The sequence below is a fragment of the Aethalodelphis obliquidens genome, unplaced genomic scaffold, assembly GCF_003676395.1.
Source record: "Aethalodelphis obliquidens isolate GAN/ISIS:26980383/991018 unplaced genomic scaffold, ASM367639v1 scaffold38, whole genome shotgun sequence".
NCBI classification, from domain to species: Eukaryota; Metazoa; Chordata; class Mammalia; order Artiodactyla; family Delphinidae; genus Aethalodelphis; species Aethalodelphis obliquidens.
Genome location: NW_020837982.1, coordinates 10,086,677 through 10,100,653, shown reverse-complemented (window position 1 = coordinate 10,100,653; position 13,977 = coordinate 10,086,677). Strand labels below are relative to the sequence as shown.

The window sequence follows — 13,977 nt, the reverse complement described above, 5'->3', positions numbered from 1 at the left end:
GTCACTTTGTCTTCTGAGTCATACCTCTATTATAGCATTCCTAGAATCATAATACCTCTTTATATGTCTCCTCAACCATACGAGGAAGGCAGGGGCCATGTAAATTTATGTCTGGGTCCCCATCTCCTAGCATAGTGATTAGCACAAAATAGGCATGGATGGACGCAGGCGTGCATGAATGGATGTTAGCACAAAATAGGCATGGATGAACGGATGGAGAAGGGTGGTTAAGAGAAATGAGGAAAAGTAACCCTGCAAAGATCAAAGACAGACACCAGGGGGAGCTGACACACCACAATAAAGAAGCGGGAGGGCGGGCCAAAGACGGCTACAAGCTCTGGGGTGAGCGGGTGAGAGGCGCGCAATAGGCGAGCATCACGCAACTGGAACCGTTCACCCACGTGTGCCTCTCCTCATCCTCCTTCCTAGACTGTACTTGAGCTCCTGCACCGCCCCCACCACCGCCTTCGCCTCCACCGCCACTGAGAAAGCAAACAAAGGGGAGGGGACCTCTGCAGGGTCCTGGATGCAGGGAACCAATCAGAGGGCTCTAATCTCTTGGAAGGCGGGCGCCTTCGTTTGAGGAGGCCAAATCAGTTCCTAAGCGGGTGCGGAGGGGCGGAGAGATGGGCGGGAAGAGCAGGGTGTAGGGACAGCGCGCGCCAGCGAGGGATGCTTCGGGAAGGGTGGGGCTGGAGTGCTGAGGGGAGCGGGTGGAGCCAATCACCGCGCGTGTCTGTGAAGAGAGGGCGGGCAGCGCCGTGGCGCGCGCGATCCGGGCTGACGCATCTGGCCCCGGTTCCCCAGGATCCGAGGCGGGTGGGGAAGGGAGGGGAGGGGGGAGTGGAGAAAGAGCGGGGGCGCGCGTGCGCAGTGGCGCGGGGAGGAGCAGGGACCTGGCAGCGGGCTAGGAGGCTGCGAGCTAGCCGCGAACCGGGCGGGCGGCGGGCGCGCGCACCATGGGGGAGAAACCCGGGACCAGGTAAGAGAGGTGGGGCCACGCAGCGGGACGTGGGCGGCGGCTCGGGGCGGGTGCCGGGACGGTCCCCAGACAGGAACCCGGGGGAGAGAATCCGGGGGTCGGACTCCTGGGTCCCTAGGGGACAGCCATCCGGGGCCGCACGCCTAGGTCCTCGGGGATGATGAGGGGAACGCATGCCACAGCCCATGCAGAAAGCGAGGGCTGAAGGGGATCAGGAAACCTGCATCTGGGTTCTCGCAGAGATGTGGGGGCCGGACGACTCCAGTACAGGCTGCGATGCAGGGGCGGAGGAGGGCGGAGCAGGTGGCCGGCCCCGAGGGGACGGGTATGGGCAGGCTGGATGCCAGGAGGGGATCCCCCCCCCCTAGACTCGTTCCGAGCCACTGGAACGCCTCCTGTCCAGTAACCCACAGGCAGTCGGGCTGCCCCAACCTGTCCCAGGGCCGGGTGGCTCCGCTTCCAAACTTCTGCCTTCCCCCGGGTTGCTAGGAGCCACAGCTTCATCTTGGTGGAGCAGAGTGCTTGGCGACCCTCCCCGATTCTGGGCCTTACCCCTCTTCCCGGGGGTGAGGGGAAGCTGTGTCTGCCCTGGGCACGCCATCCACTCCCCGGATGTTTTCTGTGCAATCGAGGCTCCTTCCTTCCACTGACACCCCGAGTTCTCTTTTTTGGTCTCTAGCAAAATCCACTTCCTGTTGTGACCCAACACCCCCAAGGGGGCAGTGGGTGAACGCCTGAATCCCTGGAGAGCAGGAGCAAAAGAGGAAAAAGAATGGGGCTATTTGCTTCTCTCCGGAGAGGATCAGGAATGGGGGCCTGGTTCTGGTCTGTCACTTGTTCTGCAAAAAAATTTTTACCAGCCCTACCACTCCCCACCCGTAGAGTAGGAAAGCATAGGTTTCTGAGCACCAAGTCAACTGATATCGGAGAGATGATCGGAGGGAGGATTGGTGTCCTGGATTAGGGGTTAAACACAGAGAAAGGGGAAGTTGCTGACTTGAGGGAGGCCCCAGATTTCCGTTATGTGGTTCAGGGAGGGGGACGGATGGACCAAAGGGGGACTGCTGACTTGGCACAATTCCTCCCACCCCCATCAAATTCTGGGCCACAGGAAATGGGGAGAATAGCAGGAAGTGTGAAGGGGCATCTGCTTCTGCTGCCCCCTGCCCCCTCACTGGGTACCTCTCTGGTCATGCCAACCTCAGTATACACACTGCTCCTCCCTAGCCCGCAGGAGGCTGGCTGGGTTAGAATCTAAAGGGCAGGTGCCCTGCAGCTACTTCAGGGCAATTACCCCAGAGCCACACTCCAGTTGTCCAACGGATTGTGGCTGTCCCAACCCTCTGCCAGTACTCCTAATAGGAAGAAACACTAGGACAAAGAGGAAAACCAGAAGCAAAGGGGAGGGAGAGCTGGAGGATGCCACAGCAGTCAGCCCCCAAGTGGGGACAGGAGATAGGGTGCTTATCCTAGCTGCCACCTTACCAATGTTTGCTCTTCTTTAGTAGATGGGGATACCTGGGGGCCTCCATACCCTATGCCTTATAGTCTTTGGATAGCTTGGCCTTCTGGGAAGAAGGGGCATGTGAAGTTGTTATAGCAAAAACTGGGGTGGTGGAGTTAGAGGAGGGATGGGCCACTTGGCAGGATTTCAATTTCTGCTACCTGGGGACCCTTCACAGATATCACTACGGAGGCAGAGTGGATTGGGAGGAGTAACATGGTGCAGCAAAGAATAGGCCCACAGTGGCCAGGACACAGGGGTTGCCAGACACCTCCCTACCCTCCCAGCAATGGGTGGAGTCCAGGCTTGGATTGTTTCAGCAACTGGAAAGTGAATCTCCTTCACTCCAACAAACCTAATGCCAATAACAGAGGCAGGATAGTACAATAGTTTAGTGATGAAGAGCCAGAATACCTGTTTGCACCCACATTCCACCATTTACTCTCTGTGACCTTAGGTAAAATGTTTGACCTCTTCTGTGCCTCAGTCTCCTCACCTGTAAAATAGGAACATTAGGATCTCCCATCATTGGGTTGCTAAGAGTGTTAAATGAGATAACACACATGAAATACTTGCAACAGTGCTGAGCATAGACCATTCATCCAATAGATGTTAGCCAGCATCCTCATGTTTGTCTCACGGCTGGTGCTGTGCTGGGGACACCCAAATTAATAAGGCCTCTGCTGTTCACAGTCCATCTGGTGAGATAGATGATACACAGCTAACTGCCCTTGCACGCTATCACACCATAGGTAAAGCATAAACAACATGTGACAGGAATCCCAAAAAAGGGAGTGACCAGAGTCTGGGCTGGATCTGCTTTCTAAAGGAGGTGATATCTGAGCTGGGCCTTGAAAGACAAATAAGCTTTTAAGCTGCTGAGATCAGAGATGGGGACAGTTGGAGGTTAATGGAGAGTAGGGTCACACTTAGGTACTGCCCATAATAGAAACCATTTTAGAGCCATCGCTCTTTCAAGTACTCCAGCTCTTGTGGGAGGTGGAGACCAGAGATGGAAAGAGAGTTAGGCCTTACACAGACACTACTGCAACCTGTCCATTCAGGTTCCCCTGGGGGAGGTCCTCTGGGAAGAGCCTGAGTGGTTCCTCTGGCTACCAGTGGCCACTGCCATGGGAGGAGGGGAACTACGGGGGGTGGGGGGGCATTGACATGGCAACCAGCTTTGAGGGGCTGCCATGCTGGGAGTATTAAGGACCTCTGGTTACCTTTCCTTCTGGGAAGAAGTGGGAACAGGTAGGGCTAGGTAAGGCCCCAAAGCCTCCAGGCAGGAATCTCGGGTGACCTCTGCTTCTCAGGCTGGGAGGGACAAGGTCTTGGCACCGGGGTCCCTGCTGAGTCTGAGGGAGGCAGTGGGGTTTCCCTTTCTGTTTTGTCAGGGTCTTCAAGAAGTCGAGTCCCAACTGCAAGGTGAGTCTCCCACAGTGCTTCTCCCAACCCTCCCTGGGCCCTCACAAGGCCCAGCCTGCCCTAGACAGTCCCCAACCCCAAGCTCCCCACTTCCTGTGACAGCTAAGAGCCAACTTCCTTCCCTCCTGAAGCCCCTTGCCGCAAAGGCCTGAGCCAGCAACAGGGCTGGGTGGGGACAGGCTCAGTTCAGTTTGGGTCCCTAAGTGAGGCCAAGGGGGAGGGGCCAGAAGCTCACGCCTGGAGCCCTCTTAGGAGCCAACCCACGGGTGCCTGGGGCTGGGAACAGATAACATCCCCCCAAGCTATGCCTGTTTATCCCAGAAGTCCTTGAGGACATGCAGTGAGGCTCTCTAACTGCCTGCCTAGCGCCAGGTCCTCCTGGACCCACGCACACACAGTGTGCGTTCAGAGGTGCGAAAAGATATTAGGGAGCAGTTAAAAAGCCTCAAGATTGGCTAGTCCGGCAAAGCCCACCACTCTCCTCTTCCAACCCCACTGGGAGGAAACCAGGAGAAACTCCTTCAGATACCCCAGGCTGGGAAGCCCAGGGTCAGGGCAGCCACTTCTGAGGGCTCTGAAGCCCTGCCACCCGCCTACCCATCTTCCCTGTGACCCCTCTGCATCCTCAGCTCACCGTGTACCTGGGCAAGCGGGACTTTGTAGATCACCTGGACAAAGTGGATCCTGTAGGTAAGTGTGCCCAGAAAGTGGCATCATGTGCCCCAAGAGGGGAGGAAGTTCCTGGGCCCAGGAATGGTGGAGAGGCCCTGACAGGAACTGAGCTCATGTGTCCCCTTCCCAGATGGCGTGGTGCTAGTGGACCCTGACTATTTGAAGGACCGCAAAGGTACTGGCCCTGAGTCCAGGGGCCCCAGGGGAGGGAGGGAAAGAGGGAGGTGGGGAAATGAAATGGGCTGGCATTGAGAGGGGCCCTGGGGACACGGAGGGCTGAGGCGGAAGCCAGGAGTAGGATTCAGGCAGGTTTTATGCTGCTGAGGAAGGAGCAGCTGCTGCTAGGAGGTGAGGGGACTGTGGGAGGGGGGCTCCTGACCACCCTACCTTGCCCACCTTTGCCAGTGTTTGTGACCCTCACCTGTGCCTTCCGCTATGGCCGCGAAGACCTGGATGTGCTGGGCCTGTCCTTCCGCAAGGACCTGTTCATCGCCAACTACCAGGCCTTCCCCCCAACGCCCAACCCGCCCCGGCCCCCCACCCGCCTGCAGGACCGGCTGCTGAGGAAGCTGGGCAAGCATGCCCACCCCTTTTTTTTCACAGTGAGGACACCCCCACCCTCTGCAGAGCAAGGCGTCTGGGACTGTGTTGGGGGTGGGGTGGGGGGGGTGAGGCACCTGTTAAGGGCAGGTCTGGGAGAAACAGTGAGGAGGGACCCTAGAACCCCTGCTTCAGGGTCACCCTGCACTCAGGAAGCCCTTGCCTCTTTGCCTCCCCCCGGGGCCCCTTCGTTTTTCCTTTCTCTTCTCCAGGAGTCCTCCAACCTCTTAAGTTGAGATTGGGAGGAAGATTCCGGGGCTTTCTGGAAGAACTGAACTCTTTTCTTCTGCCACAGATACCCCAGAACCTGCCCTGCTCCGTCACCCTGCAGCCAGGCCCAGAGGACACAGGGAAGGTACGGGAGGAACAGGGTCCAGCAAGAGCCAGGGGACACACCGGGGGGTGGGAGGAGGCGTCAGGGTGGGACTAAGGATAGGGAAATGTCCCCGATGGCAGTGGGTGTATGGAATGGTCACCGTTCAGTTGCGACACCTCCTGCTCTTGACCTGCACGGCCCTGAGTAGAGGGGCTCATCTTGTGCAGCGAGGACCGAGCCTCTGCCGGGCCAGGCCTCGGGGAGGCAGAGGCGGAAGACCCAGGCCCTATGCTCCTCAGACCATGATGGGGCAAGAGTCCATGGCCAAGACAGGGAAGTGGGAACGAAGTGAGTGGCGGCAGTGGCAGAGGCCTTGTATGAGATGTGACCTTTTCTCCCCCTCCCAAGGCCTGTGGGGTAGACTTTGAGATTCGAGCCTTCTGTGCCAAATCACTAGAAGAGAAAAGCCACAAAAGGTGAGAGAAGCAACCTCTCCTCAGGTCTGACCATTCCCTCTGGGTCCCAGGAGCCCCAGGCCCCTGTGGGAGGCGGGAGCCAGTGTCTGGGCATCTGAGGACTGACCCTCTCACCCCTCATCTCTGCCCCCAGGAACTCCGTGCGTCTGGTGATCCGAAAGGTGCAGTTTGCCCCAGAGAAACCCGGCCCCCAGCCTTCGGCTGAAACCACACGCCACTTCCTCATGTCTGACCGGTCCCTCCACCTTGAGGCTTCCCTGGACAAGGAGGTGGGGTGGGGACCCAGCTGCTGCAGACCCAGGGGGGAGGGGTGAAGCCACATGTCAGGATGGTGTTTTTAAAGGAGGCCACCTTAGCTGGGGGTGGGCTTGGGTTTAGAGGGAGGAGGCCTAGCAACGTGTGTGTGTGTGTGTGTGTGTGTGTGTGTGTGTGTGTGTGTGTGTGTATGTGTATGTGTATGTCAGGGGGCACACTAATAATGGGACCAGTGAAAAAAGATCCGATTAACCTGACCCCCCTACTCAAAAGCTGTACTACCATGGGGAGCCCCTCAATGTCAATGTCCACGTCACCAACAACTCCACCAAGACTGTCAAGAAGATCAAAGTCTCTGGTAGGACATGGGGGTTGGAAAAGTGTCTTAGGGGAGGGAGTTGCTGCAAATGTGGCCTCAGGCATCAGCTCAGCCCCAGGACATAGCCCAGTGGGGAGACCCGAGGGGCTCAAAGGACTCAGGCTGTCTGTCCCAGGATGAGATGGGGGTGGGGTTTACTGCCAGGGGGAGGGTGCGGGTCATCAGAGGGGCCGGGGCCCTTGCCTGGGTCTGGAGTTGGCGGGGGCGCTGCCGGCACTCCATGCGGAGCTGCTTGGCCCTACCCCACCCCACAGTGAGACAGTACGCCGACATCTGCCTCTTCAGCACCGCCCAGTACAAGTGTCCTGTGGCTCAGATCGAACAAGAGTGAGTAGCACAACAGCCCTGGGTCCCAGCCTCAGGGGGCAAGAGCAGGCCCAGGGAACGCGAGGTTGGGGGGCAATTCTTCCCGAACTGTCTCCACTTACAAGGGCATTCCCTCCAGCTGAGTGGCTCTGAGCTGCTCATTTTATTGAGCAGGTCGAGCCAAAACCTCCTCCCTGTGACCTGTGCCCAAAGAGGGCAGGGGCTAGTGACCGGGGAGAAGCTGCTGGGGGTGGGAGCTGCCCCCTGACCCCATCTGCGCCCCCAGAGTCTCGCTCCCTTGTCCCCATCCTCCAGTGACCAGGTGTCGCCCAGTTCCACGTTCTGTAAGGTGTACACCATAACCCCCCTGCTCAGCAACAACCGGGAGAAGCGCGGTCTCGCCCTGGACGGGAAGCTCAAGCACGAGGACACCAACCTGGCATCCAGCACCATGTGAGGGGGGGCTGGGGGAGGGGAGTCCTGCAGCACAGGAGACAGACACTCGTTCCACGCCAGGTGTGTGCCAGGCTCTATCGGTGAACAGAACAGACCCAAAACATCTCTTACATTCTCGGAGACGGAGGCCAGACAGATCAGATAAATGGCAAAATATAAGGCATGTTCAGTCATAGGTGTTGAGGAGAAAAAGCAAGGCAGAGAAAGGAGATATAAAGCCGCGGCGGGGGCGGGGGGGGGGGGGGCGCGTAATCCAGAGGTGAATTCTGAGGAAAGATATAACGGAAGTAGGTACTGTGGATGCGCAGGGGAAGAGCGCTCCGGGCAGAGGGTACTACAGGCACAAAGATGCGGAGGCAGACGGCCCCGTGTGTCTGAGGCGGCAGGAGGGGCCGCAGAGCCACTGCTGGCCTCTGCGGGCCCCGTGCCTCTCGGAACAGCTCCGCCAAGGGTGGGCTGGATTTCACCCACACTGGCGCCTCTGTACACGACCACACACAGCAGGCCTTGAGGCCAGCGTGGGAGCAGGAAGTGAGGTCAGAGGGCTCATGGAGAGCAAGACAGTGCAGGGCTGCCGGGTCACAAGGACTTGGGCTTTTACTGGAGAGAACTGAGAAGATGAGAGGAAGGACGCAGCCGGGTACCTTACACGAGACCAGCCTAGGGCGCAGGGCAATGGGCTCTGGTCCAACTCCTCCTCCCACTTGCAGCGTTAAGGAGGGTGCCAACAAGGAGGTGCTGGGAATCCTGGTGTCCTACAGGGTCAAGGTGAAGCTGGTGGTGTCTCGAGGCGGGTGAGTGCTGGGGTGGGGCGGTGGCGCAGGGCTTTCCTCTGGCGCTGCAGTGTCATCTCATCACCGTGCCTCTCTCTCTCCCCAGGGATGTCTCCGTGGAACTGCCTTTTGTTCTTATGCACCCCAAACCCCATGACCACATCACCCTCCCCAGACCCCAGTCAGGTGAGCTTGCCACCCGCCCAAGCCCCGCAAGGGAAGGCCTAAAGCAAGGCCAGTGGAGGAAAAAGCCGGTCCTTTCAGCAACCCCCCACCCCCCCACTCTCCTCCTCCCCTCAGCTGCTCCTGAAACAGATGCCCCTGTGGACACCAACCTCATTGAATTTGATACCAAGTAAGAGACTCACCCCCTACCTTCCTAGCTTTGACTCTCTTTGGATAGATTCCTGTAACGTTCAAACCTACCCTCTGCCCCTCATTGTTTTTCTCTTGGGGGAGGGATGGTTGAAGCATCCAATAGAGAGGACTTAGCCATGTGAGCTGCCAATTACCTCCCCTTCTCTGTCCCTTCTTGCAAATACCTCCAGCCCCGCGGCTGCCCCAGCACCTCTGTCTCCGGGAGGGGTGTGGGAGGTGGAGAAGGAGGGCTGGAGCCCTCGCCTCACCCCTCCTCTCCACCACCAAGCTATGCCACAGATGACGACATCGTGTTTGAGGACTTTGCCCGGCTTCGGCTGAAGGGGATGAAGGACGAGGACTACGACGACCAGTTCTGCTAGGAAACGGGGCTAGAAGAAGGGCGTGGATGGTGCTGGGAGACGTAGGGGCAGGACCAAGACCCCCACTGTCACCGGGGGGGATCCCAGCCTCTCGTCCTTTCCCCTCCACCCAGCGGCTTCCTCAACCAACCCCTCCCCTCCCTCCCTCCCCTATCCCCCACCAGATACACACTGGACCCATCTCTTGTGGATCGTGGGCATTAATTTTTTGACTACGGCTGTGCTTCCCCAGCCCCCCAGTGGGTGGCAAGCTGGGTTTGTACCTAAATGTTTTGGAGGGGGACACTGAAGAGGACAGTAGGGAAAGGGCGGGGGGAAGAGCTCCCACATTCAACCTCACACCAACACCCCCTCCTGTCACTATCTCTGCCTCCCATTCCTTCAGGATGAGACCCTTTGGGGGGCAAGGCCAGTTCTTTGCTTCTGAGCATAAAGAAGAAAATAAACCTTTTAATAGGCACGAGCGTGTGTGTTTTCTATGCAGCGTTTAAGGAGCACATAGTGTGCGTACCCATGACTGTCAGCTGTGAGTGAGGACGCAGTCTCTTCTCTGCACCTGCGTGGCACCTGGCCGGCCCATAGGCTGTCAGTAAACGTTTACTGAATGGTTGAGCTGTACCTGAGCTCCAAGGTAAACATGGAAACTTGATTTGGTCAGTCCCAACTCAAAGGTACAGTTTGGTAAAGCCACAAAGTAAACTCACTCATTTACAGAGGGAATAATAACTCACTTCCCTGCAGACTAGATGTTCTTGGGAGGTGCGCAGGGCAGGCCATTCCCTGTTGCAGCTGACACACACGACTGCATGGTGACCTGTCGTGACCAAGTGTGTGCATTTCCACTGCTCTTTATGGTTGCTCAAGCTGTCCACTCCTGGGGCTCAGCGGCACCACGGCTGCAGGCAGAAGCCACACGACACACATCTCTGTGGAGCCTGGTCCTTACGCTGTAACACAGACACCGAGGCTTTGGGCAGCCAAAGGGAGTCATGCTGCTGTGGACAAGTCCAAGAAGCTACATCCTACTGCTGCTCCTCTGACATCCATCAGGGACTCCCAGAGGCTTGGCCGAAGCCCCAGGCTAGGCTGGAGGGAGTTAGCAGTACTCCACTGACATCCCTCACCCCACCACCCACTCCCATTCCTGCAGCCCAACGTTTCTCCTTTTTCTCTTAAGGCTCATTCATTCATTCCATGAACAATCTTGATTTAAACCCCTATTATGTGCCAGGCATAGTATAGGGTTGGCAGTGACCGAAGCAAACATTAAATCATTGCAGTATCTGTGCTCCAAAGGAGAAATGCAGGAGCTAGGGAGTTCTGATCTAGGCTAGGGATGGAAGAAGATTTCACTGGAGGTAGTGACCTTTGAGCAGAGTACTGGAAGATGAGGAGGAGTTCCAGTATCCCAGGCAAAAGTAACACCACGGGGCTTCCCTGGTGGCGCAGTGGTTGAGAGTCTGCCTGCCGATGCAGGGGACACGAGTTCGTGCCCCGGTCCGGGAAGATCCCACATGCCGCGGAGCGGCTGGGCCCGTGAGCCATGGCCGCTGAGCCTGCGCGTCCAGAGCCTGTGCTCCGCAACGGGAGAGGCCACAACAGTGAGAGGCCCGCGTACCGCAAAAAAAAAAAAAAAAAAAGTAACACCACGTGTGAAGGCAGAAGGGAACAGAGCACATTTCAGAGACTGAAAGAGGCCAGAGGGACGGGGACAGAGACAGCCAGTGGCAAAGTAGTTCCAGATGAGGCTGGTGAGGCAAATGGAGCCACTCATACAGGCCTTTCGTCTATGTTACGGCTCATGACATCTAATTAAATCATGATTTACCCACAGGCTTTAAGTGCTGCCAAAATGCCAATGACCTTGCTTACCTCTCCACAGCAGCAGCCTACCCTGCACGCCCTGGTCTTCTTCATGTGAAGGGACCGTCATCATCCCTCTGACAACCACGAACCTGCTCCTTGACCTCTGAGCTCTTGGCCCGTGGATCTCAAACTTTTTCAGGTGAATCAGAATCCTCTGGGGTACGCGATAAACACACAGTCCCAGGCTTCTACCTTCCCCAATTCTGATTCAGTCGATCCCAGGAAGAATCCATGAATCGGGATTTTGAATTAGCACACGCTTTGAGAAACAATGCCTTTTTGCTTTTAGCTTTTCACGTTTTTAATGTTTTTAAGTAAAACAAGCACATGGCTTAAAAAAAAAAATCTCAACAGTAAAGAGTGAACAGAAGGCTCCCTCATGCCCCTGATCCCCAGCCTCCCATTTCTCATTCCCAGAGGCGATCATTATTAGCAGTTCCTTGATTACTCTCCCAAAGACATTCTTCAGACACAGTCATATACATATGAACACATTTCCCCTTTATTTTAAATACAGATAGTAGCACACGGTGCACACCCTTCTCCACCTTGCTTTTTTCCCTTAATAATGCAGCTAGGAGAACATTCCTTTAGCAATCCACATAGATCTACCTCATTCTTTTAAAGAGTTGCCTAGGGGCTTCCCTGGTAGCACAGTGGTTAAGAATCCACCTGCCAATGCAGGGGTCACGGGTTCGAGCCCTGGTCCGGTTAGATCCCACATGCCGCGGAGCAGCTAAGCCCGTGCACCACAACTACTGAGCCTGCGCTCTAGAGCTCGCGAACCACAACTACTGACCCGCGTGCCACAACTACTGAAGCCTGCGCGTGCCTAGAGCCTGTGCTCCACGACAAGAGAAGCCACCACAATGAGAAGCCCGCACACCGCAATGAAGAGTAGCCCCCGCTCGCCGCAACTAGAGGAAGCCTGCACGCAGCAACGAAGACTCAATGCAGCCAAAAATAAATAAATAAAATAAATATATTTTTTAAAAAGAGTTGCCTAACTTTCCATTGCCTAGATGTCATTTACTTTTACCAATTTTCTATCGATGGACATGAAGGATGTCCACTCTTGCTAATTCAAACAGTATTACAATAATTATCCTTGAGGATATGTCTTTTTTGCACATGCAAAGTGCGTTTGTAGGACAAACTCTTAAAAGTAGAATTGGTGGAGGAATTCCCTGGCAGTCCAGTGGTTAGGACTCCCTGTTTTCACTGCCAAGGCCCCGGGTTCAATCCCTGCTCAGGGAACTAAGATCCCACAAACCACCACGTGGTCAAAAAAAAAAGTAGAATTGGTGGGTCAAAGAGGGTAAGCATCACTACTGTATATAAAATAGATAACCAACAGGACCTACTGTGTAGCACAGGGAACTACACTCAACATCTTGTAATAACCTATAATGGAAAAGAATCTGAAAAAGTATATATATATATAAGTATCCGGCTGGCCAGAAAGGTCGTTTGGGTTTTTCTGTAAGATGTTACAGAGGTCGTTCGGGTTTTTCCACAAGATGTTACAGAACATCTTATGTAACTTACGGAAAAACCCGGATGACCTTTTTGGCCAACCCACCATATAAATATAAAAGTATACAGGGACTTCCCTGGTGGTCCAGCGGTTAAGACTCCATGCTTCCACTGCAAGGGGCACGGGTTCGATCCCTGGTTGGGGAACTAAGATCCCACAGAGTGTGGCCAAAAAAAAAAAAGTATATATGTAAAAAGTATATATATATATATAAAAGTATACATATAACTGAATCACTTTGCTGTACACCTAAAACTAACACAACATTATAAATCGACTATACTTCAATAAAAACTTTTTTTAAAAATGAGAAAAAAAAGGGTGAGCGCCTTTTTCATTACTGCCAATCAAGCAGATGACATGGTATCACCCTAGTTTTAATTTGCACCTCTTTGATCATGAGTGAGGATGAACCCGATTTACTGGGTTGATGTTGTTTTTCTAGAAGTACCCTAAGAACTCTTTATATAGTAAAGCAATTAACCCTTTGTCATTTATTTTGCTCATATTTGTCCCGCTTTGTCTTCTGAATTTGTTCCTAGCTTTTTTTTTCTTTTCTTTTTACTGAGGTAAAATTCATATAACATAAAGTTAACCATTTTATTTATTTTATTTATTTATTTTTGCCGCGTTGGGTCTTCGTTGTTATGCGTGGGCTTTCTCTAGTGGCGGCGAGCAGGGGCTACTCTTCGTTGCGGTGCGCAGGCTTCTCGTGGCGGCTTCTCTTGTTGCAGAGCACAGGCTCTAGGTGCACGGGCTTCAGTAGTTGTGGCACAAGGGCTCAGTGCTTGCAGCACGTGGGCTCAGTAGTTGTGGTTTATGGGCTCTAGAGCACAGGCTCCATAGTTGTGGCTCACGTGCTTAGTGGCTCAGCAGCACGTGGGATCTTCCCGGACCAGTGTCCCCTGCACTGGCAGGCGGATTCTTAAGCACTGTGCCGCCAGGAAAGTCCCAAGTTAAGCATTTTAAAGTGTAAAATTCGGTGGCACTCAGTTCACGCAAAATGTTGTGCAACCATCACTTCTAGCTTCAAAGTATTTTGCTTCTGGTATTTTTAATAATTCATAATTTTTATATTTAATATGTAGTCAATTATAATCACTTTTTTTTAAATGACTTCTTGGTTTTTTGTCACCAAGCTCTTGGCCCTTCTGTTTTCTCGCAATTTAACACTTGCTTTTCTTTCCAGACTAAACTTCAGGATCATCACATCAACCACTATCTCATCAGCACCGTCAACTGTTCCTCCTTTCACAAAACCTGCTCTCAAACCCCACTCTTGGCTCTAACCACCACCCCGCCCTTGTCCCCTCCAACAAGGGGCTGCTGAGGCACTGCCAGAGAAAAATCACACAACCACATATTTACTCATTCATCCAACAAATATTTTTAACGCATCCTAGGTGCCAACACCGTGCTAGGCGCTGGGTACGGATTTGGGCCACTACAAACCTATGGCCTTTAACCTCAGCTGGGCCCTCAACACCTGATAACCCCCTGTCCCCCTCCACGTCCCTGGTCACCTCCTATTCCTGCTCCCATCCAACTCACTAATTTTCTAAACCTTCCTCACATTCAGAGTGACTTCTCCCGCTCTTCACAGAGATTAGTCTCTGAGGGATGAATGATTTTTAATTCCCACCTCCTACGGACAAGCAAGCACCGACATCGACACCGTTTCTCCTAC

General features: G+C 54.4%; 2 protein-coding genes across 6 annotated transcripts in view; one reads left to right on the top strand and one right to left on the bottom strand.

The window, feature by feature from the left end:
* The window catches only part of PELP1 (proline, glutamate and leucine rich protein 1), a 45,673-nt gene that overhangs the window by 27,715 nt on the left and 3,981 nt on the right, over positions 1-13,977 (bottom strand). The gene's annotated exons all lie outside the window — the stretch shown is intronic.
* On the top strand, positions 732-9,347 carry ARRB2 (arrestin beta 2). 3 transcript variants are annotated; one of them, XM_027130229.1, is made up of 15 exons: positions 732-982; positions 3,884-3,914; positions 4,544-4,604; positions 4,717-4,761; positions 4,992-5,188; positions 5,482-5,541; positions 5,911-5,978; positions 6,112-6,247; positions 6,507-6,591; positions 6,867-6,939; positions 7,234-7,371; positions 8,085-8,168; positions 8,254-8,333; positions 8,448-8,502; positions 8,794-9,347. In XM_027130229.1, exons 1-15 carry the CDS (start codon positions 960-962, stop codon positions 8,885-8,887), a joined length of 1,230 nt encoding a protein of 409 aa, XP_026986030.1. In that variant the 5' UTR covers positions 732-959; the 3' UTR covers positions 8,888-9,347. The 3 variants fall into 3 exon arrangements, with proteins under 3 accessions (XP_026986030.1, XP_026986029.1, XP_026986034.1); XM_027130228.1 differs by having other exon boundaries at positions 8,412-8,502; XM_027130233.1 differs by having other exon boundaries at positions 879-982; positions 5,034-5,188; positions 8,412-8,502.